Source organism: Protobothrops mucrosquamatus, unplaced genomic scaffold, assembly GCF_001527695.2.
Source record: "Protobothrops mucrosquamatus isolate PMUCROS unplaced genomic scaffold, P.Mucros_1.0 scaffold5, whole genome shotgun sequence".
Taxonomy (NCBI): Eukaryota; Metazoa; Chordata; class Lepidosauria; order Squamata; family Viperidae; genus Protobothrops; species Protobothrops mucrosquamatus.
Genome location: NW_015386392.1, coordinates 1358462 through 1381388, shown reverse-complemented (window position 1 = coordinate 1381388; position 22927 = coordinate 1358462). Strand labels below are relative to the sequence as shown.

Genomic DNA, 22927 nt, shown 5'->3' with positions numbered 1-22927 from the left:
ATGAGTGTGATGATTTTAAAATGAGTTTTACTAAAAGAAAAAAGAAAAAAACCTAAAGTAAATTTTACTTTTAGCTTGCAAATCAGCTGCCAGTCTTGAGGGGGGTGAGTGAATAAGGTATGCCCATTCATTGCAACCTAAAGAGCTGTAAAGCCCGCCACCTCTTTAAAATCTCATTCATTTTGCTGCCATGGGTCAACAATTATTTTTTAAAAAAACACACATGACCAAAGACATTGATGTAACTTGATATTTTCAGTTCCTTGAAAACATGTATGGTTACCTAACTTAACTGATGGAAACTAATGCACTGTCTTCAAACTACACAGCAGTTTTCAGTAAACAATGGTAAACTGTTAAATCATTCCTATCAGGTTCAACCAGTCACCCTTCAGATGTTTTAGTAGGTTTCCTATGTGGAGACATGGATCTTTTATAAGAGCCACATTCAGAAATATACAAAATAGATACCAATTATTTCAGCCTATGTAAACTGCTAGTACTTTTTTAGTACTTTTAAACCCAAGTTTCAAAATTTCTTAGAACTATGGAAAATCTGTTGTCAATTCGGAGACAGCCAATAGAGACTCATGTGTTATCGTAGTTGCAAACATGAAAAATGTATTTTAAAAAGAAAACCAAACACACAGAGAAATGATTTTTACATTTTATCAATTCAATAAAAGTCTTTAGAACTATATAAAATTGCCAGCTAACTGGAATTTATGCAACGCTGCTGAAATAGTTACATCTGAATTACTGTTAAAATGATGAATATCCAAATTAAAATTAAATGGATTAAATTAACAATAGATTAACAATAACATTTTTAAAACCAATTCAACTTGGATGAAATAACTGCATCCATGAATTCCATTTTGCATATTTATTTCATAAAAATTACAGATAAAATATATCACTGCAGAATATGAGTGAATTCAATCTAATTGCAGCAGGAACACACATAACATTAATAAGCTCTGCTTAAAATACTTGGATTTTAATATTCAAACACATCTGGTAAAATAAATGAAATATCTTACATCATTTGAGAGAACACAGTAGTTTACTTTTACCAGAAAGTGGTATAATTGCACAACATTTAAAAAACGAAGACCACTAAATTTTAAGGAAACATTATTTAAAACTACGTTTATTGAAAACATGGGATAGTATTAATATAAGCATAATAAAATAAAGTACAAAATATTTACTTCCTTAATTTAAACACACCACAAGCCCTTTTTCCTTTACATTTTCATTTTGATTTTGGTTGAATACTGCTGATTATTAAAACTTAAAAAAATCAGGAAACTATTTTGCAATATAAAAAGTAATCTCTCTGGTCTACAGTATAGTATAAAAACATAGTTAGTTTAATATTAAAAAGTTACACATCCTAAACAGATGCAGTAAACTTTTGCTTTCCTACTTCAACTGTTCTTTGCTCTTCAGCAAAATAAGAGAACAAGAATTCAACAAAGTCCTGATTAAATAATCCACAGGCTGGAAAAGCTCAGAGGAAGGCTTCAAGAAATTTGAAGCAAAATAAGGCATTTTCCTTACAGTCAAGTAAATTTATATGTAGATTTAGTTAAGGAAAAAATTCACTGTCAAAATAGATGATAGATATAGATAGACAGACAATACCCTGCACCCCTAGAACGCTTCTGATATATTCTCGCACCCCTTACAAAAATTTGAAATAATGGCAATAAATTATGCATGTACACTATAATTTTGAAAACCCAAGTTTTTGTACCCCCTGAAATATCATCTCTCATCCCCAGGGGGTGCAAGCACTTCTTTAATCAACTTCTTTAAAGATAAAGATAAAGCTAGATAAAATAAACGAGGCAAATAACTTATTTGTGCCAACAGCAAGTCATGGATAGAAGTACATCATTTCAGCATTTGTCTCATGACATCACCATGCCATATCATTATTTTGATATTATCATGCTTCATTACATATGCCATTATGTTACATAATAACATAAACCAGTTTGGTCTAGTGGTTGATACCAGGCTAGAAACCAGAAGACTGTGAGTTCTAGTCCTGCCTTACCCATCAAAGCTGGCAGGGTGACTTTTGGCCAATCCCCAGGAGATGGTGGGTTCTAATCCCATCTTAGCCCAACCCAACTCACAGGGTTATTATTATGGGGGAAAGGACCTGGGAATGAATACTATGTAGACCTTGGGATTCCTGGGCCTGTGCTAGGCCTCCAAGGACCTCCTCCACCCAAGGCATCCTGTGCCCCATTTAACAACCTGCACGTTCATTTAACAGCTGCATCAGAGAGAGCAGGGATGGAGTGATTTTGCTTAATGTCCATTGAGGTATGAGACTCTAATGGACAAGCTCTATTATGGTCATATCTCAAGGGATACCTGTAATGCATTATAATTTTCAGTCTGTATACTGTATATCTATTTTACACAATATCCATATGACAGCCGCGGAAAACAAAGTCAATTTCAGCGAGCTTGGGGTTCTTATAGAAATCAGTATAATATTTAAGGAGGGAGGTAGCTTATGAAAGGATATGAATCATAATCCAGTGTTTGAGTAAGAACTCCAGTCAGAACAAATTCTGCGCTGTGAACATCTGCAAAATATTAAAAGAACATACAAATATGAAGGATATTAGTACAAAAATTTAACCAGCTTCTTCATTAGGGAAACCTAGCAATTGGATCTCAATAAAAGATGGCTAAAATGCAGGTGGTCTGTTTGATCAGATAAATCAGTGGCAAGTCATATACTGGGCATCTGCCAAATGCAACTGTAATCCAAGCAGTGCCCCAGCTAAGAGATAAATATACCACACCCAAGAATTCTCTTGGTTTCAGTCATAAAATGATCAGGCACAAAAATCAAATGCCTTTTAAATAAGATAAGATAACCTTTATTGTCATTTCTTTTACTGTGGGCACAACGGCACACATCAAAAATGAAATTTAGTTGCCTGCTCTCAAAGTGAAACACATACATGACACACACCTAAACATCCTATATACAACATATGTATAGACCCACACCCCTACATATACATAACAAATAAATATTAAATACTGTCCATCTTGAATATATAACCGAAGGAGGAGGCTTGAGAGTTCACGTCCTATTCAGACTATTTTAATATCTTACTTGATGGCATAATGAAAGATATCTTTACCAGCGACAACAAAAGGGGATGGGATGCACAAAAGCTTGAGAAAAGAAACAGGAAGGGATAGTACTGTTTGGGTGCTGCTTAATAAAAAGTCATCCTGATAAATATCTAAAAACCATCGTTTCCAGAGGTTACTTGCAGGGTATGTTACTGAAAATATAGAATGCTCTTTTGGAGTCCGCAAATATAATAAAAATTATATTTTAGTTTTTATTGACAAAGATGCAGATTGCATTCTTAAATAGCTAATAATGTTGAATGGAGAATTTAAACCAGTAAAGAGAATGAAATGAAAAAAAATCTATCCATTAACAGTGATAATAATTACATTTAATGACTAACAATAGTGTTAGTCTTTCCTAACAGTAGGTTTCAAATGGCAGCTGTTAAACCTTCACATAATTGTCAATATCGGCATCTTTGGCAACTCATTTCTACTTTTATTTTCTATTCTGTTACACTAATCCATCTCTCTTTCACACTACTATGTGTAAATTCAACTTGGAACAAAATAGTACTTCCTATATCTGATAAACTCAGTAACCGTCTAGAGTTGCTGGGAATCAGGCAGCATATAAATTTAATAATCACAAGCATCTTTAATATTCAAAGATGTTTGTTATTTCTAATTATTGCCAAGAAAATATATTTGAACATTCTGTTATTTCGTTAAGTAATTCTCAACATTTTGAGAGAATAAGAAAATGACAAAATGAAATAGAAAAAATACATTTCATTACAGAATGTACAAAAATAGGATATAGTCCTTGACTTACAAGGACAAGTAAGCCAAAAATTTCCATTACTAAGCAAGATAGTTGTTTAGTGAATTTTGCCCCATTTTACAACCTTTCCTGCAACAGATGTTAAGTGAATAACTATACTTAGTAACATACAGTAGATGAATCTTGCTTCCCAATAGATTTTGCTTGTCAGGTCACAAAAGGGGATCACATGATCCAGGGACACTGCAGCCGTCATAAATATGAGTCAGTTGCCAAGTATCCAAATTTTTAATCACATGACCATGGGGATGCTGCAAGTATCATAAGTGTTAACAATGGCCGTAAGTTTTTTCCAGTGCGATTGTAACTTAAAACAGTCACTAAATGAATGGTTGGAAGTTTAAGACTACCTGTACATTATCTGGCCAAAGTAAGATTGAAATGCAAATACATAACAGCATGTACTGTTATTTTCTTTCTTCCTATGAGGATTTTTTTCAGCAAGATTTTTAAAAGCATCCTAATGGTAAATGTTTATGCAGGCTGCCCTGAAAGTGCCTGAAAGTCCTGCTTCAACAAGAAGAGCCTGCCACCCATTAATGCTGCGTGAGTTCCGGTTGTAAGACATCTCATCGATCTCTAAAGAACATTGCTGCAAGGCTGGACAAGGGGGGACGAGGCCGGGAGGGCCTGGGCATTGGCGGCCTCTGAGGAGGTAGCGCTACACAAGCATCCACTGTTTTCTAGAACATTCAATTTATCCCAGAATTGTCCTTTTGGATCACATTTGTAATGTTCAAATGAAACCGCATTCAGGCTTGAAATAAAACACAAATAAATAGGTAATATTACAAAAAGTTTAAGGCATAATTACTGTCTAACCCATTTTGTAAAGATGTTTTGGTTGTTAATATTGATTACTGCATCAATATTTAGATGAAATCCAGAAAAAAGCATTTCAAAAAAGTTATAAATTGATTTGCATTTTAATGAGTGAAATAAGTATTTGATCCCCTATCAATCAGAAAGATTTCTGGCTCCCAGGTGTCTTTTATACAAGTAACGAGCTGAGATTAGGAGGATTCTCTTAAAGGGAGTGCTCAGCATGTTACCTGTATAAAAGACACCTGTCCACAGAAGCAATCAATCAATCAGATTCCAAACTCCCCACTACGGCCAAGACCAAAGAGCTGTCCAAGGATGTCAGGGACAAGATTGTAGACCTATACAAGGCTGGAATGGTCTACATGACTATCGCCAAGCAGCTTGGTGAGAAGGTGAAAACAGTTGGTGTGATTATTCGCAAATGGAAGAAACACAACATAACTGTCAATCTCCCTCGGTCTGGGGTTTCATTCAAGATCTCACCTTGTGGGGTTTCAATGATCACAAGAACATTGAGGAATCAGCCCAGAACTACACGGGAGGATCTCGTCAATGATCTCAAGACAGCTGGGACCATAATCACCAAGAAAACGACTGGTAACACACTACGCTGTGAAGGACTGAAATCCTGCAGCGCCCACAAGGTTCCTCCTGCTCAAGAAAACACATGTACAAGCCTGTCAATGTTTGCCAGTGAACATCTGAATGATTCAGAGAAGAACTGGTTGAAAGTGTTGTGGTCAGATGAGACCAAAATCGAGCTCTTTGGCATCAATTCAACTTGCTGTGTTTGGAGGAGGAGGAATGCTGCCTATGACACCAAGAACACCATCCCCACCATCAAACATGAAGGTGGAAACATTATGCTTTTGGGGTGCTTTTCTGCTAAGGGGACAGGACAACTTCACCGCATCAAAGGGACAACAGACGGGGCCATGTACCGTCAAATCTTGGGTGAGAACCTCCTTCCCTCAGCCAGGGCATAGAAAATGGGTCATGGCCCACCCTGTCCCAACCCCATCCTGAATACCACCCATATCGATCCTGTCTTTCCCTTACCTTTATAAAACTTAATAAAATATTGTCAAAAAAAAAAAGAAAAAAGAAAAAGGATCATGGATGGGTATTTCAGCATGGCAATGACCCAAAACACATGGCCAAGGCAACAAAGGAGTGGCTCAAGAAGAAGCACATTAAGGTCCTGGAAAGGCTTAGCCAGTCTCCAGACCTTAATCCCATAGAAAATCTGTGGAGGGAGCTGAAGGTTCGAGCTGCCAAACGTCAACCTCGAAACCTTAATGACTTGGAGAGGATCTGCAAAGAGGAATGGGACAAAATCCCTCCTGAGATGTGTGCAAACCTGATGGCCAACGACAAGAAATTTCTGACCTCTGTGATTGCCAATAAGGGTTTTGCCACCAAGTACTAAGTCATGTTTTGCAAAGGGGTCAAATGCTTATTTCACTCATTGAAATGCAAATCAATTTATAACTTTTCTGAAATGCATTTTTCTGGATTTTTTTGTTGCTATTCTGTCTCTCACTGTTAAAATAAACCTACCATTAAAATTATAGACTGATAATTTCTTTGTCAGTGGGTAAACATACAAAATCAGCAGGGGATCAAATAATTTTCTCCCTCACTGTAGCATGTGGCTTGGGGCAACTGTAAAAAAATTAAAAACTGTGTGATAAGCAATATATTCCCCTCCACATCCCAACCACTAAGTATACCTTTATTAATGAAATTTAGATGCTACCTGACTCAGAAGTGACTCTAACAGCTTACATTAATAGCAAACAAAATTTGTGTGTTCCTGTCAAAGCTCTGGTCATGCCCTGAAACCAAAGGGCAGCTGAGGCTTTGGACAGATTTGTGCTTGTGTGGCTTCTCATGACCGCACATTCCCTGTGGTTTACACAGGAGATGCAGGTTCTGAAAAGGACTAAGAGATGCTTAGAGCCCTGCTGGAGAAAAAAAGAGGGATGAAGCCAACCAGACACACCTTAGAGCTGCTACCTCTTGGCAGTAACAGCAGCAAAACACCATTATTTATCAGCCCTTATTACGTCCATACAGTGCCACTCAGTGGTCCTGTTCAGGATCACCCGGTTCTTCCTGGAACATGAAGGCTCGGGTGATCATCTTCAGAGTTACGTAGAGAATTTGTGGAACACCTGATGGACTGGTCGCTCAGATTCATTCCCAGTTGGAACCTACTGCAGGTCCATGTGAGATGCCTGGGGAAAGGTCTGGGAACAATTTGATCCTGTTGAACCTGATGAAGTGGACACGTTCCTCAAAGCTCTCAGTGCCACCATCTGCCAATTAGATCCCTGTCCCTCCTGATTGGTGAAAGCCTCCGGGACAATGACAGCCAGGTAAGTTCAGGCAATGATAAAGGAGGGCAGGACTGTTTAAGGAGGTCTTGGTTTTCCCCCTCCTTAAAAAAATCACTGATTGATCCTACCTGTCTGGACAATTTTCATATAGTTTCCCACTCTCCCTTTTAGGGAAGGTGGTAAAAAAGGTGGTTACTTGGCAGCTTCAGAGGGTCCTGGATGAAATTAATTATCTGGACCCCTTCCAGTTAGATTTCAGGCCTGGTTATGGGACAGGAACAGCATTGCCATACTTACGAATGATCTCTGGCAAGAGCAGGATGGGTATAGTACATTCATTGTTCCTCTCCTTGACCTCTTAATAACATTCAATACCATTGACCACAGTATCCTTTGGGGCCAGCTGTGGGGTTTGGGGTTGGGCAGCACAGTTTTCACTGGTTTGGCTCCTTCCTCCAAGGCCATTCCCAATTGGTGTTGAGAAGGAATGAGAGATCCAGTCCACGGCTGCTCCTTTGTGGCGCGCCACAGGGCTCAGTACTCTCTCCACTCCTTTTTAACATCTACACGAAGCCCCTAGCTGAGATCTTTCACCACCAAGGGATGAGGTACTAACAGTATGCTGATGATGTTCAAATTTACCTCTCCATCCCAGGTGACCCAAGTGGTGCCTTGAGGCTGAGTGGGTGTGGATGGAGGACAGCAGACATCAGCTCAACCTTGCTAAGACCAAGCGGCTTTGGATACATTAGAGGTTCCAGCTCCAGGATTTAACATATTTAGTTCTGGATGGGATTTGCTCTACCACAGACAGACCCAGCGCACGATCTGGCGGTTCTCCTGAACTTGCAACTCCTACTCAATCGGCAAGTGATGGTAGTGTCTAGGAGGGCTTTTGCACAACTTTGTGTTTTGCGCCAGTTGCACCCTTTCCTGGATTCAGTCACTCTCAAGCCCTGGCCATCTCACAGCCGGACTATTACAATGTGCTCTACATGGGGCTACCTTTGAAGAGTATCAGAAGCTTCTGCCGTTGCAGAATGCAGCTGTGCTGGCAATTCTTGGGCCCTGTAGGTGGGCCATGTTACACTGCTGTATTGCAAGCTTAATAAACAAACAGCAAAACAGAAGCAATCGTAAGAAAATCCTATGCATAATTTTAGCATTATGGTGAAGCTCTGGAGTCTGGGAGAGCATGATGAGGCAATATGCAATATGTAAATAAATCCCAAAATACCCACGTATTATATATCAAATTGCATCTTTACACATGTAAGTGTCACCCCCAAGGATATTAAGCACCTACCTATTTTCCTGGTAAAGTATTCTCGACATAAGTGTAGATCATTTTCACAAGAGATAAGGATAATCTCTGACAAGCTCTAAATTAAAAAAAAAAAGGAACCGAATTAATCAATATAGTTTACAGCAAAATATTCCATAAAAAAAACCAGAGGTAACACCCACCTTATTTTGTTTGTGTTCCATAACTGTTCTGAAAGAAGGTTGTTTAGATAATAACTTCCCACCTGCAGATTCCACAATCGATTTCATAGTATACAGACTAGGACAAATTCCCGGAGTAATATAGAAATATTTCCCCTAAAACAAGAAAAGTGTAAAGCACATTTATATTTTACCCATTTCTATGTGTATATTTAAAGGTATTTATATGTTTCTACTTTTTTCGAGGCACAAAAGCCTTTGTCAAAAATATGGTTTTTGTCCTATGGCACCATTCTTGAGGGTACACAAGGAACAAAATCGAAGGAGACAATCAAGCAAGGAATAACATTAAAGCAGGATGTTGCTGAAGGATCTGACGTCCCTTATACTACTTGGAGGACACTGAATAGGTTGAGAGTTGCACTGCCTTAATGTAGAACCAATATGCTCAAGTGGAGGCCCTTGGCGGATAAAAACACGCTATGTGAATGTAGAGAATGGCAGAGCCTGGCCCATCTGCTGTTATGTTGGCTACTATCAGAAATATGTACCGATAATGACTTCTTTTTGGCCAAGAACAAAGCCAAGAAAATGGCTTCATTTGTTTGATCTGGATACAAAAGAAGAAGAACAGAAAAGACAACATTTACATTTATTTCTGACTGGAAACCCATGTGGACCTTTGCAAAAAACAGAAAAAGTTAAACTTATGATTTATGGTTTTGAAGGCCAGAAAGCACAGATTATAGAAAGAAGAGAGATATATATAATTGTACTTATAACTGTTATAAAGATCAGAAGTCGCTTTTTGTATCTTTTTTCTTCTACTTTTACTTTCTTCTTTCTACTTTTAGCCTTCTGTTTGATTTCTATTTTTTCTTCCTTATTCTATAATAATTTGTATTAGCTTTTGTGTGTGGGGAGGTCTATATGGGGGTGCAATGTTTGCAACTTTTTGGCCTAACATAAAATAATGCATCTTGTACACTTTAACTTTCAGGAAAAGTTTTTAAAAATTACTTCCCTGTTCAATATTTTGTGGAAAGTCTAAATGAAACTTGTTCTCTCATTTGCTACTGAAAGACAAGGAACATTTCAGGCAGATAGGTGGGATTAGTAAATAAAATACAGTTGGTTTATTTATTTGAAGTTATTTGGTTTATATCCCACTAGATAATTTATGAATGAGGTGGCTGGATGGAGTCACTGAAGCAGGAGGCGTGAGCTTAAATGGACTCCAGAAGATGGTAGAGGACAGGAAGGCCTGGAGGAACCATGGGGTCACGATGGGTCGGACATGACTTCGCAACTAACAACAACAGCAAGGTAATTTATATTCCTCCAGAAATTTACAATGGTTTACAAGGGATCATTCTCCCCTAAAATACCCTTCCTTGTGAAGGAAGCTGGGAAGAGAATGAGTGACTGACCCAAACAGGTTTCTTTTTCCTCTCTGATTTTATTACATCACCGTGCCGCCTAAAAGCATTTGTAACAAGATATAGCAAGCACCCTCACAAAGTTAATCTGCTTGGAAGCTCTGGAGTTGGAACCATACAACTCCTTCAAAACACCCAGGAAAAATGTGTTTGAATTAGAAATGTGACCGTCGGTGAGATGCAGACAATGCCCTGCCTCACCTTTTCTCCTACAAATCCAGTTTTGAGGCACCATCCTACTGGTTAGGACTGGTTAACATGTTCCTTTAAAGATAATGGAATCATCCACAAATCAAAATGGCAATAGTTCTTTAAAAGTTGCATTATATTAGAAATTGCTTATACAAGCAATTTTCTAGTAGGTCTTGTTTTCAGTTAATTCTCCATCATAAACTTTAAACAACTGCCACCAAGAGTCAACATATAAAACTATCATACATAATGCATAAAACTGTAGTATAGATTTTTCTTAAATTATCTGCACCTAAAAAGTTTTCCTATAGAAGTCTTGATTCCACTTTGACTTCCTAGGCACAATAGACAACTCACATATGTCAAGCTAAGATAGTGACTTGTGACTGGCTGGTAAACAGAGTTCATCAATAAAGGACAACATTTGTAGCTCATGATTGAAATGAGGGGTCCTTGGAGCTTTCTGAGCTTGGTAGGTTTTTTTTGTAGATGTTTCATTCCTGAAATTAGGTAATATCATCAGTGCCAGTGGTAACATCAATAGAGTTAATTTTTTTAAGTCAAAGTCAACTAAGATTTATGTTAATATTAATTCAGCAAACTAGTCATAATTTCTGCTCTATTTAGAGGTTGCCATGAATTAACTCACGAAACTGACCCAAAATAAAAACACTAATGCAGTTGTAATCCAGTTTTTAGAAACCAAAATCATGAATTCCTACAACTAATGTTGGTCTATTAGATATTTGTGTTTAGACGTATATATATTCACTTTTGAAGCAAATGGTAAAATTCCATTTCCTTTCCAAGTTGTTTTTCTGGTTCCCAATTTCTCTCAGGTTAGTCTCCTGTGGCTTTTTCTTTTTAAATTGAATGACACGGATTTCTCCCCTGGAATTCTCCTTAAAGATGTGTTCTTTTGTCCATGTTGCTGACCTTACCCTCTAATACGTGACGATATATGAACCTGCAGCTCTCAGTAAACAAATACAATTATACCTTAAAGAGTGGTGCCGCTTGCGCTCTTTTTAGAGATTCTTCCAAACTGAAAGAAAAAAGGACTTCAGCCTCTGCATCTCGGAGCATGTAGTTTTGTTCTTCTATAAAAAAAAAAAAAAGAGGGTAGGGACATAACTTTACTTTTTCAAAACATAAGATGGTGAAAGCATTTACTCATTCTTAAGAATTATTCTGAGAAAGTTTGAGATGCTTACCTTACCTTGAGTTACCTTACCACAGTCAAAAAGTTAAATACTTCATTGGTGTTCACTAGGTTTTACAGAGTGGAAAACCACCAATTGGATTGATTAAGTAATAAAGCTGTATTAATGCCTTTAAAGAATGCATGTAAACACTGCAATACAAGAAGTTCTTAGATTACGATAGCAGTTGGGACCAGGAGTACCATCACTAAGCAGTGCAGTCATTAAGTGCAACATAACTTGATTGCACTGCTTAGTAACGGCCAGTACGAATTGCCATAGTAAACTCAGGATCATGCTAGTTGTTAAGAGTTCAGGCAAGGCGTGGGGGATCCTTTGGGAGGGAGTGAGAGGGCTGTGATCAAGCGCACGTAAAATGCAGATGGGCTGGCAGAAGCTGTGGGTGAATGGGAGGCTGCTGTGGATGGGCAGGCACTGGGGTGGGTGATACACAGAGCACAAGATCCCTGGGACCAATTTACCAGAGGAGCTTTTGACCTTCCCTTCCAGTTTTTCCTGTGAGAAGCTGACAGGAAAGGTCATAAATGGCAAATCCATGGCTGTGACTCACTGCAAGCAGGGCACCCAAGTGCCTTGACCTTGATTGCAATCATGTGACTGTGGAAATGCTGCAATGGCCAGAACTTCGGTCATACATCCATTTTTTTTTAGCACTGCCATAACTCTGAATAGTCACTGACAAATGAACATAAGCCAAGGACTCACACAGAAGATGAAAAACGAGGAGGAGGAGGAGGAGGAGGAGGCACAAAGAAGACGGAGTCAAGCTATTCTCCAAAGCACCTGAAGGCAGGACAAGAAGCAATGGATGGAAACTAAGCAAGGAGAGAAGCAACCTGGAACTAAGGAGAAACTTCCTGACAGTTAAAACAATTAGCCAGTGGAAGCGGTGAATGCTCCAACACTGGAAGTTTTTAAGAAGAGACTGGACAACCATTTGTCTGAAATGGTATAGGGTTTCCTCCTTGAAGGTTTAATTAGAAGATCTCCGAAGTCCCTTCCACCTCTGTTTTTCTGTTATATCACATTCTTTAAATTACTAACACAGAGAGGTAGAATCAGAAATGGATTTTTGGATGAATTGACTAGTAGGAGACCAGTTTCAAAATGACACACCAGCTTATTCTATTCTAGTCAAGTACATTAAAAAAATAGTATTTTAGAGGAAAAAAAACATCTATTGAAATTACTTCAGTGAAGTTGATTTACTTATAAACAAAAAGAGCACCCGCTCCAATGAAAGTTTCACTGTCGCATTTGAAGGAAGGACTCCACAACACGACTCTTACTTTGTTCAACATGGCCATTTACTAACCTATAAATTTCTGACATTTGAAACATTCTTCCAACCATTCCGGTGTTACAATATGTTTTGCAACTGAAACTGCTGTCAGGAATTTTACAGTGCGGGTCACTTTACTAGCTATCACGTGAGTACACTTCTGTGCAGTCTCTGTTATGTCACCCCCAAGAACATAGACTTTCTAAAAATGGAAGAAGAAAAAAGTGTTTTAGAACTTTTAGTCATAATAGAACAACAGACTAGAGAATGAATCATGATTATACACACTCAATGGACAACCATGTATGAGAAAAAATACTTTTGAAAAATAATGCTCAATTATTACGAAGTGGTGTTTTGATGCAGTTACACATTCGTCAGTGGAGATAGCCAGCATGTTGTAAAATCAATCCTAAAATCATATGAAATCTTTTAATTCAAGAAAGAATTTACCTTAATGTATTGATGTGCTTGAGCAGGCTCAAATCCTGTAAAAAGAACCATTGGAGTCAATTCTGGTGGCAGTTTTTTGGTGGGTGCTGGGAAGTCTTCAATTCTAGAAATACAAAGTTAACTTAATATTATTTTTAACTTTTTTAAATCAAGTAACTTAATAATTACTTTCTAAACCCAAAATTAGGGTATAGTGCTCTGCAAAGCTAAATATCTATAAATTAAAGAATTTTTACCATTTAGTAGATTATAAAATAAAAGGGACACGTCTGCTTTTGCTGTTCCTTTGACATGTTTCTCACTTTCAAATGTTTGCTCCTTGATTTGACCCCTTGGTTATAGTTTTTTTCCAGATATGTGTAACTCAAAAACATATACTGTTTAAAATCTAAAAATAATTTCATTTCAGTAACACCATTTCCAAGCAACTATTGAGCTGCTTAAGCATTGTCATTTTCTTACCTTGGCCTTTTGGTTGAAGGTTGAATTACGGTTTCATTCTGCTTTGGTTTAAGTGGTAATCTCATGTTCTACAATTAGACAAGGTATAGAATTGGCTTTCATAAGGACCATTTTTTTTTAAAGTTTTGTACCAATATCTTTAAATATATATAAAAACATACACTGTATTAAAATCACATATATGCACAGCATAACCCTGCCCCTGCCAACTCATAAAATTAAATGGAAATAAATTCCAGGAAAATAACTGTATTATAGTCATAATGCTGCAGGAAAAAAAGATACATGTATTATGTACCTAAAAGTGTTGTGATGCTTTCCAAATAATTTTCTTTTATTTTAAGTGCATTATATAGCATAATTCATCAATTATTACATAAGCATCTAAGACATGTCAAACTCGCGACGTCATGTGACGTCACGCAACGTATCAGGACGGTTTTGCCATTGCCAGCAATGGGGTGGGCGTGGCTTCCAGATGACGCATCCGGCCCGTGGACCGGCAGTTTGACACCCCTGATCTAAAACATTCATAGTAGAGAATTCAGGCCACGAAGAACACAGAGATCCACATTCATATATATTGCAAGTTCAGGATTTGGTATTATGCACACAAGTAGGACTATGCCTATGTGAAATGCTGAGCTCAAGCAACTGGAAAGATAAGATGACATGGGACACCTAATGTGATTGCTCCCAAGTTGCTCTTCTCTCTCTCTATTCTGGGAGATCCATGGTGTCTTCCTTATTTACTGAGCTCTGGGAGATGTAGTTGCAGAAGCAATGGTGCACGAAGGCCAAAAGGGATTCTACAAATACAAGCTCAAAACTACACCATAGTAGTGAAAGGCAATGTAAAGTGTAGTTGTTTTCCCAAATTGTGCTATCAGCTATCAGCTGTTGGCGTTGTTCAGGGTGAGCAATTCGCTTCTTGGGAGTGAATTAGATCTTAGATTGTCTACTTGGTTGTTGCAACCAGTTTGCGCAGCGCTTTGTTGACAAAGTTGCTCTGAGTTGCCAATTCTTCCTGGGTGAGTCTGATGTGGTTATTGGGGTTGCATCTTGCCCTGTTATTTGGGACATTTCATGGCCTGTGGACTCTTGGACAGGATACTCGTTTGTTCCTTGTAAGCTGGATACACATTCCTCTTAAGACTGAGATCGTGAAATAGGCTGGATCGGGAGAGGGTCAACGCCTCATTTCAGGTATCCTTTCCCTCCTCAGAAAACCGTCCCTGGATTTGCTCCCTCTTCATCATTGTATAGGAGGGAGGATAAAGCAGGACTAAGTTTCATGCGAAGAGAATCATAGATTTAAATGGGGGGAATGGGGGTGCAACATTAATGCAAAAGAGCGTACAACAGAGTCCAGGACCTGGATAAGACTGTCCACTCTGCTTAAACAACTACAGTAGTTAAAGCTCTGCATGCAATAAATAGTGTTCTGATTGGGTGAAACTCAATTCAGGTTTATTCATCTTTCTATAGGAGGAAGCAGCAAGCAGAGCCTGGCACTTTATGGAAGCCCATTCTTACTGGCAGTCTTTTGCCCCAATTACTGATCATAACCAAGCTGGAAATTCAGCTGGGGAAGTTCTTGTGCAGACACTGCATCTGATTTCCAAGGAAGGAAGGAAGGAAATGTAATCGTCAGGTATAGCATCCGAGAAATTTTAAATAAAAAATAATATAAAAATATCTTAAACAATATAAATGTTTTATAATCTACAATCTCATCACTTTTTCACATGCATTCTTTTTCTGTCCCCCCACGCGTAAAGGTGTGTAAAGTAACACTACATACCATTTGAAGTTCAGGCGACACCTTTAAAGGCACCCTCCAAGCATCTGGAATTAATGAACAGAAAGAGCAAGAAACTCTTACACCAAGGCCTGATTTCTGTGAGGCTCCAGTACTTGGGTCAATGTCTGTTTTCTACATCCACCCTTTTTAGCCAATTAGGACACACAATTTAAAAGCCCATAGAAAATCCACACATGATGCAATTACCCTAGGTTTAAGATTATGAATATAATACTGTTTCATGTAGTTCTTCCTATCCTTTCTCCCTCTCCATTAAACTGGATATCTCAACGGATTAAGTTGATAAAGACAACTCAAAGAAATTAATTACATCACAAGAAAATAATAATAATAATAATAATAATAATAATAATAATAATAATAATAATAATAATAATCATCATCATCATCATCATCATCATCATCATCATCATCAAATAATCATCTATAGAGCTAGATGATGCCATTTTAAGATATAATTTATATTAAAGGATGTTTCATGGAATTTTCCCTTTGAACTGAATCTTCCATACCTCCTTCTTCTGGCAGGGTTATATTTCTGCAGAATACTGAAAAATGAAATGCCTATGAAATAAAATATTGCTAGACTAGAATTTTTTTTCTTCAGATGGACATGTTTATTTGTATCTGATAAATGATTTAAAGGGTTTCATTTATTCAGTTTACAGATTAATAAGGTTAGCATGACTACCACTAATCAAATATTATTTTATCACCTGTTTTTTAAGAGAAAGATACATATTTAAAAAAATAAACTTGGATTTGAAACCAAGACAATCAATGGTTAATTTGGTTTTAAAATTATTTTTATGCATATTACGAATAAATCTCATTAAACTTTAAGATCCTTATTTGTGTCAACATGCTTAGTTCGTGCTATCAAAAGGAGCACACATAGTGCATATAATGGTATGTCCAAAAGAAGCAACAAATTATTATTTTGCACTGAAATGCAATGGTTGTAAACTTTTTCAAGTCTTCTTACCAAGAAGATTTGGAACTAGATGCTGATTAGGAGCAAAGCAATCTTGAAGATTGAAAACTGTATATCGATTGTGCTGCATTTGCCGCAAAGCTTCAAAATTTCCAAGTAAGATATCACAGAGCCATTGTGCATTGACACAAGGTATCCTCCACTCTTTGGCCTTTTCATACTTTGTGCCAGTTGGCCTTGAAATAGGAAAAAAAGAGTCAATGATAGGAAGCAAGTCAGAACACTTTTCCCAACATGATGTTCTCCAAATACACTGGGACTGTATTTGGAGATACAGTTCAACCCAGCCAGCTTTCAATAAGCACTCCAGGGTGCGGAAGATGTCAATATTGCTAATTTGTTAAAACTTCACATCAAATAGTACTTATTATAAATTCCATAATATACTATTTTTTTTATAAAAATGAAAAATCACTTTGGAACCATTGGAACAAACCATTTTGAGGCCTCTGGGCTAGTTTTTTTTATAGAATAGACAGTAAGACTTAACACTGGAAATGAAGAAGAACGTACACCAACGTTTTTAATGTAACATAGCATAACACAGCCAGTAAAACTAAATGCTTGTATTCTGAAAAATGGCTGTTAAAAAAGCAGACATAAAATGGGACCCATCAGTGTTATTCACATTATTATTCTAAACAGCACTTACGCTTTACATATAAGAATGGTATTACTGCGAGAAAGATAGCCTGTATATTTTGCTCCTGCTAGGTAGGCCATCAACTTGAGATCGACTCTGTCATTATCCACAAAACCTGTTACAGCAATTATCTGGACAGAAACAAATGAAACAACTATAAATACGTTGGTTATTTTATTTTTCTTTAAGTGACACTAACCTTTAACTAATTCAGTATTTCTCAAAATAAGATGGAATCGCAACTCCCAGAACAGATACAAGTTCCAGATTTCCTGTATATGGGCAAGAATACAAGACTGCACAAATACAAGACAATCATCTTCTTCAAGAAGAAGCGTGTCTTAGTGAATTAACTCCAAAAGATGAGAAGAAAAGTTAAACTTCTATGCCTCAATACTAGATGAATGCATTATCTCCTGCAGAGATTTCAAGGCAGAGAGGCAACCACTCTTTTCTCTTTACTGTTATTGGGTCAAAACGCAGGTCGCAAGACCCCTTTCTCTCTCGTGCACTGGATTTAGGAGTGTGAAGTCAGTCCAGAAAAACAGATGGTGAGAAGAGGAATGACTAAGCTACTATCCCAAGACAAGGAGAGTGGGCTCCCATTCCCCAGGAAAGACAAAATTTGAAGGCCTTTCTGATTTGAAATCTCCCTCTGGTTTCCTGGATTGAGACAAGAGCCAGGAGTTCCTTTTAACAGCTGATTCTCTAATTGTATCCCTTCTGGAAGAAAACTACTGTAGGGTTTGGGCTCCAGGGGTAAATACTGCAATATGCTTCACATGAGATAGCCTTTACAATTAGTAAAGAAAGTTCACTAGGACAAATACAGAAGTCAGAGAGATCACACTGTATCTATGCTAAAAGCATGAACATTGAGTGGCAATTTGTTTCTAAATGAAATACAACGTGGTGCAGGTAGTCCTAGTTAAACAATCGCTCACTCAGCAAACATCCAACGTTACCATGCTGAATGCAGAGTTACAACAGATTCTTGTAATTGTGACCATTGCAGCATCTCTGTGGTTACATGACTGGGATTCGGGCACTTGGCAACCGGTTCACAATTATAATGACTGCAGTGTCCCACAACTACGGGATGGCATTTGCCACATTCACTGCCAGTTTCTGACGAGTAAAGTCAATGGGAAAGCTGGCAGGTTCACAAAGGGCAATTCTGTGACTGTGGGATGCTGTGATCACATGGAGTTCACCTAACAACAGCACCTGCCACAATTGTTGGTGTAACTCAGTGCAATCATGTGACGTTGTATTTTATAACATCACTTAGTGATGGAAGTTCCCAGTCCCAATTACCATTCCTAAGCAAGGATTAGCTGCGGCTATTACTTGGGTGAAAATGGCCAAATTTTAGCATTTCCCCCCAAATATTAACAGCGGTTCCTCACCACCTCTTAACCGCCTAACTTTTCTCAAATTCTCTCGAATTGCCCTTTTCCAGTCAGATTTGTGAGTTTTGGGGAGGGACATTTTCCCACAGCTTTAAAGCTGTGAATAGTAATGGGAGAAGCGTAGGAGACAAACCTGCAAAATTATATTCTCTAATTGTGTTAATTTTTCTAAAAATGGAGTGCTATGTATTTACTCATTTTTGAACTCTTAAGTAATATCAGCAGTAATTTTGAAACAAAAACTTAGATAAAGCTTCCTTACGTGCTGAGAACATGGTTTTCCTCCGGGTGGAAATGCTACTGGAAAATGAAGAGCTCGATGGGGTGGTACCATTTTCTTCTTTTTTAGCACAGAATTCAGCCAGTGGGCAGTGATGCATCTTTTCCTTTCTTTCAAAGCCTATAATATTCACACGCGAGGCAGAACATTGTTACTATAGGTCTTAATTTACCACATTTTATAAGAAATACATAAAATATTTTTTTAAAAGATGAACAAAATGCATTCTTGGTGCATTAAGTTTTCAGTTACAACTTCTGAATCAACACGCTGTAGTACATAATACCAAATGCTGTATGGAATTTTATTTCTTAAACTTATCTCTTGACTTATGTAGTATGATTTCTTCCATTTTTTCCTCCATATTAATAACCAGTAGATAAATTGATTTACAAAAAAGCAAATGCCTTCTTCATCTAGTGCTATCAGTAAATTTCCTAGTATTCATTCATCACCTTAAACATTACACTATTGTGGTCTTTTTTTCTTTTTGCTTCAGGTCATTTTCAACTCCATTTGAAAATGAAAAGTGGAGGCACTTGCCTCACAAACATGAGATAAGAATCCATTATCACATTAACTTTCATGGGCTGCAGACTCTTTCTAGTATTTCATAATAAAGCTCTAAAAATCTTGCTGTGCTCCCGAGCCTGGGATGCTGAATGTATTAGAGCTCAATTTCCCGCCTTTATTGTTAACTAGTCAAATATCTCAGTTGCTATACCTATTTATTTTTGATATTTTTACTTAATATTATTTTAAAATATTTTTATTATTTTAACTGTATATTTTTTTGAATTGTAAGCCTTGTAGAAGTTGAATGAATAAAAATTCAGTTCAAAAACACCTCTATTATTGACTTCCGGTGGCAGGCGACTTCGTCGGTCGCAGCTGTTTGCTGCCTCCCGCCTGTTTCGCGTAAAAGCCGTTTTGACAGCCAGTACCAGCTGTCAAACGGCTTGATACCTTTCCCCTGGGCATAAGGGGATAGGTGAGCTGCCCGGGGTAGGAGTTGAGTTCCCGAGTCGTCCTATATGGACGATGTAGGTGAGAACTCCTCCGGAGCCCCGAGGATTCTCCGCGATCCAGGATGCCTTCGCTTCGGCGAAGCTAGAAGCCGCCGCCACTGCTGCAACTTAAAGTTAACTGTGAGTTTTATTTGTAAGCAGACGAACCAACCTTGGAAGCTTGTTTTTTATTTTGGACTTTACTCTAACTTGGATAATAAGTTCTTCCCCGTACTTGTGTTGGATGGAGGAAAAGTGAATTTAAAATGGCGATGGATTGATACTTTTCAGCAAGAAGTGAAAGTGATTTCCAGTTTGTAATTTCTGCTACTTTGAATCTGCGTATTATTTGTTTTGGCTGAGTTGCCTACAAGATTTTCTTATAACTGGAAATTTACTGTTAATATGGCTTTGAGAAAAATTGTGCCTTCAACTTTAAGACCGATTATATCCCTGATGTCCCAGACATCTCAATTAACTTCAAAAATTTTCCACCTGCCACCCTCGTTATCTTCTTCACCTCCACCGCCCCTTGGCAGAGAGTTGCAGGACTTGGTGTCCGTAACTCTTAAACAAATGACTGAGATGTTCCAATTGTTTGATGTTAAAATGCAAAATAGATTTGATCAACTGATGCTACAACAACAGGACTTATTACAACAACAACAAGTCTTATCACAGAAACATGAGGACTTTTGTTTGAATGTTGCAATTGTTTCTCAAGGTTTGGCTGAACAAGTGGATGCGGTGGCAGTGGATGAAAGCTATCCACATCTTGACTATGATTTAATACTGGAAAAAGTATTAGAAACTACAGATGACTTCAAAACCTACTGGAAATCATGGAGAAAACTTAAAGAGGCTATATTGGAACCTCACATTGACTCTTTAATAATGAATCAAGCTGTGGAACAAGGAATAACAGAAGAGAAACTGAGTAACCCTNGGGAGAAAATGTGGAAACCACTAAGCCAATTAATTTCATACAAAGCTACTTACATCTGTTGGATAATTTTGATGATCAACAACTAATTGTAATTGACTCATCTCAATTGCTAAAAACAACAAAGATTGATACCCAGACACAATCCTCTAGGAAATACAATAAAGTGGATAACAATTTATTCATAATATTGGGTAAAAGTCCATATAATACCCAGATGATATTGGTAGAAAGGGAAGAAAATTTTGTTCAGTTTGAATTGATTAGAAAGTTTTGTAATCAAATCTGGGGGTTTGATAATCGAAAGGTTTTAATTTGGGAATTAACTTGGCATAGAAAGAAAGCTAGAGTCAGGTATAAACGTGATATCAAATGTCATCTGATGGGTTAAAAAGGTTTTAAAGGTTTTTTTTATTTTTTATTTAACAATGAATGAAGGATGGGGACCTATTGTTAATGTATTTTTTTTGGACTTATATTACTATAATTATGCTGTAATAATTGAACTTGTTTGATTTAACTATGAATGGATGGGAATCAAGGTTTTAAAGGTTTCTTTTTGATTTAATAATGGTTGAAGGATGTGGACTTATTGTTAATGCATATATTTTTTTTGGACTCATATTATTTTTATAAATATGATAATTATGTTGTAATAGATTGAATTTGCTTGATTTAATTAGGAATGGAAGGGAATTTTTTGATACTATAACTGATATGTAATTGAAGTTGTAAACTTTATTAAGGACTTAAAATGATTTTTTATAGGTGTAGATTATGAAATGATAGAATATATTTCTTAAAAATAGAAATGCACTTATATTATTACTACAAATATGATAATTATGTTGTAATAGAGAGGAAGAGTTATTGGTGACAGGGAAAAACTAAATTTTCTTGCTGAATTGGTAAAGATTTTGGTGATCTGAATTACTTAAATGAATAATTTTTACTAATATGGAGGAGATGGATTGTTTATAATAGAGCTTGTGGAGTTAGAGAAATTAATATTCGTTTACTTATATCTGAATACTAGCCTGGGATTTGGTTTGGGAAGTCCGGGGGGGTGGGATATAATATTGTGTAATAATATTGTGTAATACTTGTGTTGTTTTTTTTTATATGATGAAAACAATAAAAATTTTATACTGAAAAAACACCTCTATTATTGTTGTTTTGTATTGTGAAATAATATAGAGAAAGAGAGAAACCTACTACTTGTTTTTTGTTAACTGCTTTTCATTTTTCTTTATTTCAAGAGTACTTAAGTCTGCACTCAGCACATTTGCCTGCAAGTGATTCATTTTATTTACCTGGATCCCGCCTTTATTATTTTTATGAGTGACTGGCCTAAGGCCACCCAATCAGCTTTCATAGGTAAGACAGGACTAGAATTCTTGGGTCTCCCAGTTTCTAGCCTGGTACCTTAACTCTAGACCAAACTGATTCCCATGCATTGTGGGAAAAGTATGTTGTTTAGAAAAATTGCAGGCACATATCCTGCCTTATTCCCCTCATATCTGAGCCTTCTCTCCAGAGTCAGCATAGCAGAGTTACCAATAAAGCTGCAAGCCTGAAACACGTGCAGGAGGAGAGTGGAGAAGGGTGTCTTGGAACAACCAGCAAACAATGTAAAGTTCTCTTTGCTATACAGTAATCACACATGACTAGCCAGTAATTCAAGCCACATTTTGTTTCCTAACATTGGCAGACATCAAATACTAACACAAGCAGCAGAAAAAAATCCTAGATTTAATTCGGATTTATTTTAATTTAGTTTATTTTGCTCTTGAACCAATGAGACCGTGATTGTTTTGTTTTTGAGCCAATGAATAACTTCCTAGTTAAACTTTCTGGAAGAAAAGGGCAGTATATTAAGTTTCAAACTTCAAGATCTCATGGTTTGGAGAGCTACATATTATTATCTGCTACTGATAATAAAAGACTATATAAACTATATTTTAAAAATATAGAAAGACTTTTACCTTAGCTAGAAATTATATATGGTATTTTGTCATACCTGTGCATACATATTACTAAGTTGACTTTCACAAAGAAGATGTGTACATCGGCTTGTAAGTGTAGGATCAACTGTACCACCATGAGTCTGGATTACCTAAAATAAAAATTAAGAAAATTTAAAAGACATGTCAGTCTAACATAATAAATATAGAAATGTTTGAAGCTATCCAGTC

General features: G+C 37.1%; 1 protein-coding gene across 1 annotated transcript in view; it reads right to left on the bottom strand.

The window, feature by feature from the left end:
- Positions 1–675: 675 nt before the first annotated feature.
- The window catches only part of PAXIP1 (PAX interacting protein 1), a 33478-nt gene continuing 11226 nt past the window's right edge, over positions 676–22927 (bottom strand). The window contains exons 9-21 of the mRNA XM_015832527.1: positions 22753–22848; positions 18765–18902; positions 17100–17221; positions 16439–16623; positions 15433–15476; positions 13629–13696; positions 13167–13269; positions 12747–12915; positions 11208–11308; positions 8599–8733; positions 8438–8513; positions 2552–2612; positions 676–1584 (exon numbers count right to left, since the gene is read on the bottom strand). Coding sequence (XP_015688013.1) covers positions 1569–1584; positions 2552–2612; positions 8438–8513; positions 8599–8733; positions 11208–11308; positions 12747–12915; positions 13167–13269; positions 13629–13696; positions 15433–15476; positions 16439–16623; positions 17100–17221; positions 18765–18902; positions 22753–22848 — 1314 coding nt within the window. The 3' untranslated portion in view covers positions 676–1568. The remainder of the gene's footprint in view (positions 1585–2551; positions 2613–8437; positions 8514–8598; positions 8734–11207; positions 11309–12746; positions 12916–13166; positions 13270–13628; positions 13697–15432; positions 15477–16438; positions 16624–17099; positions 17222–18764; positions 18903–22752; positions 22849–22927) is intronic.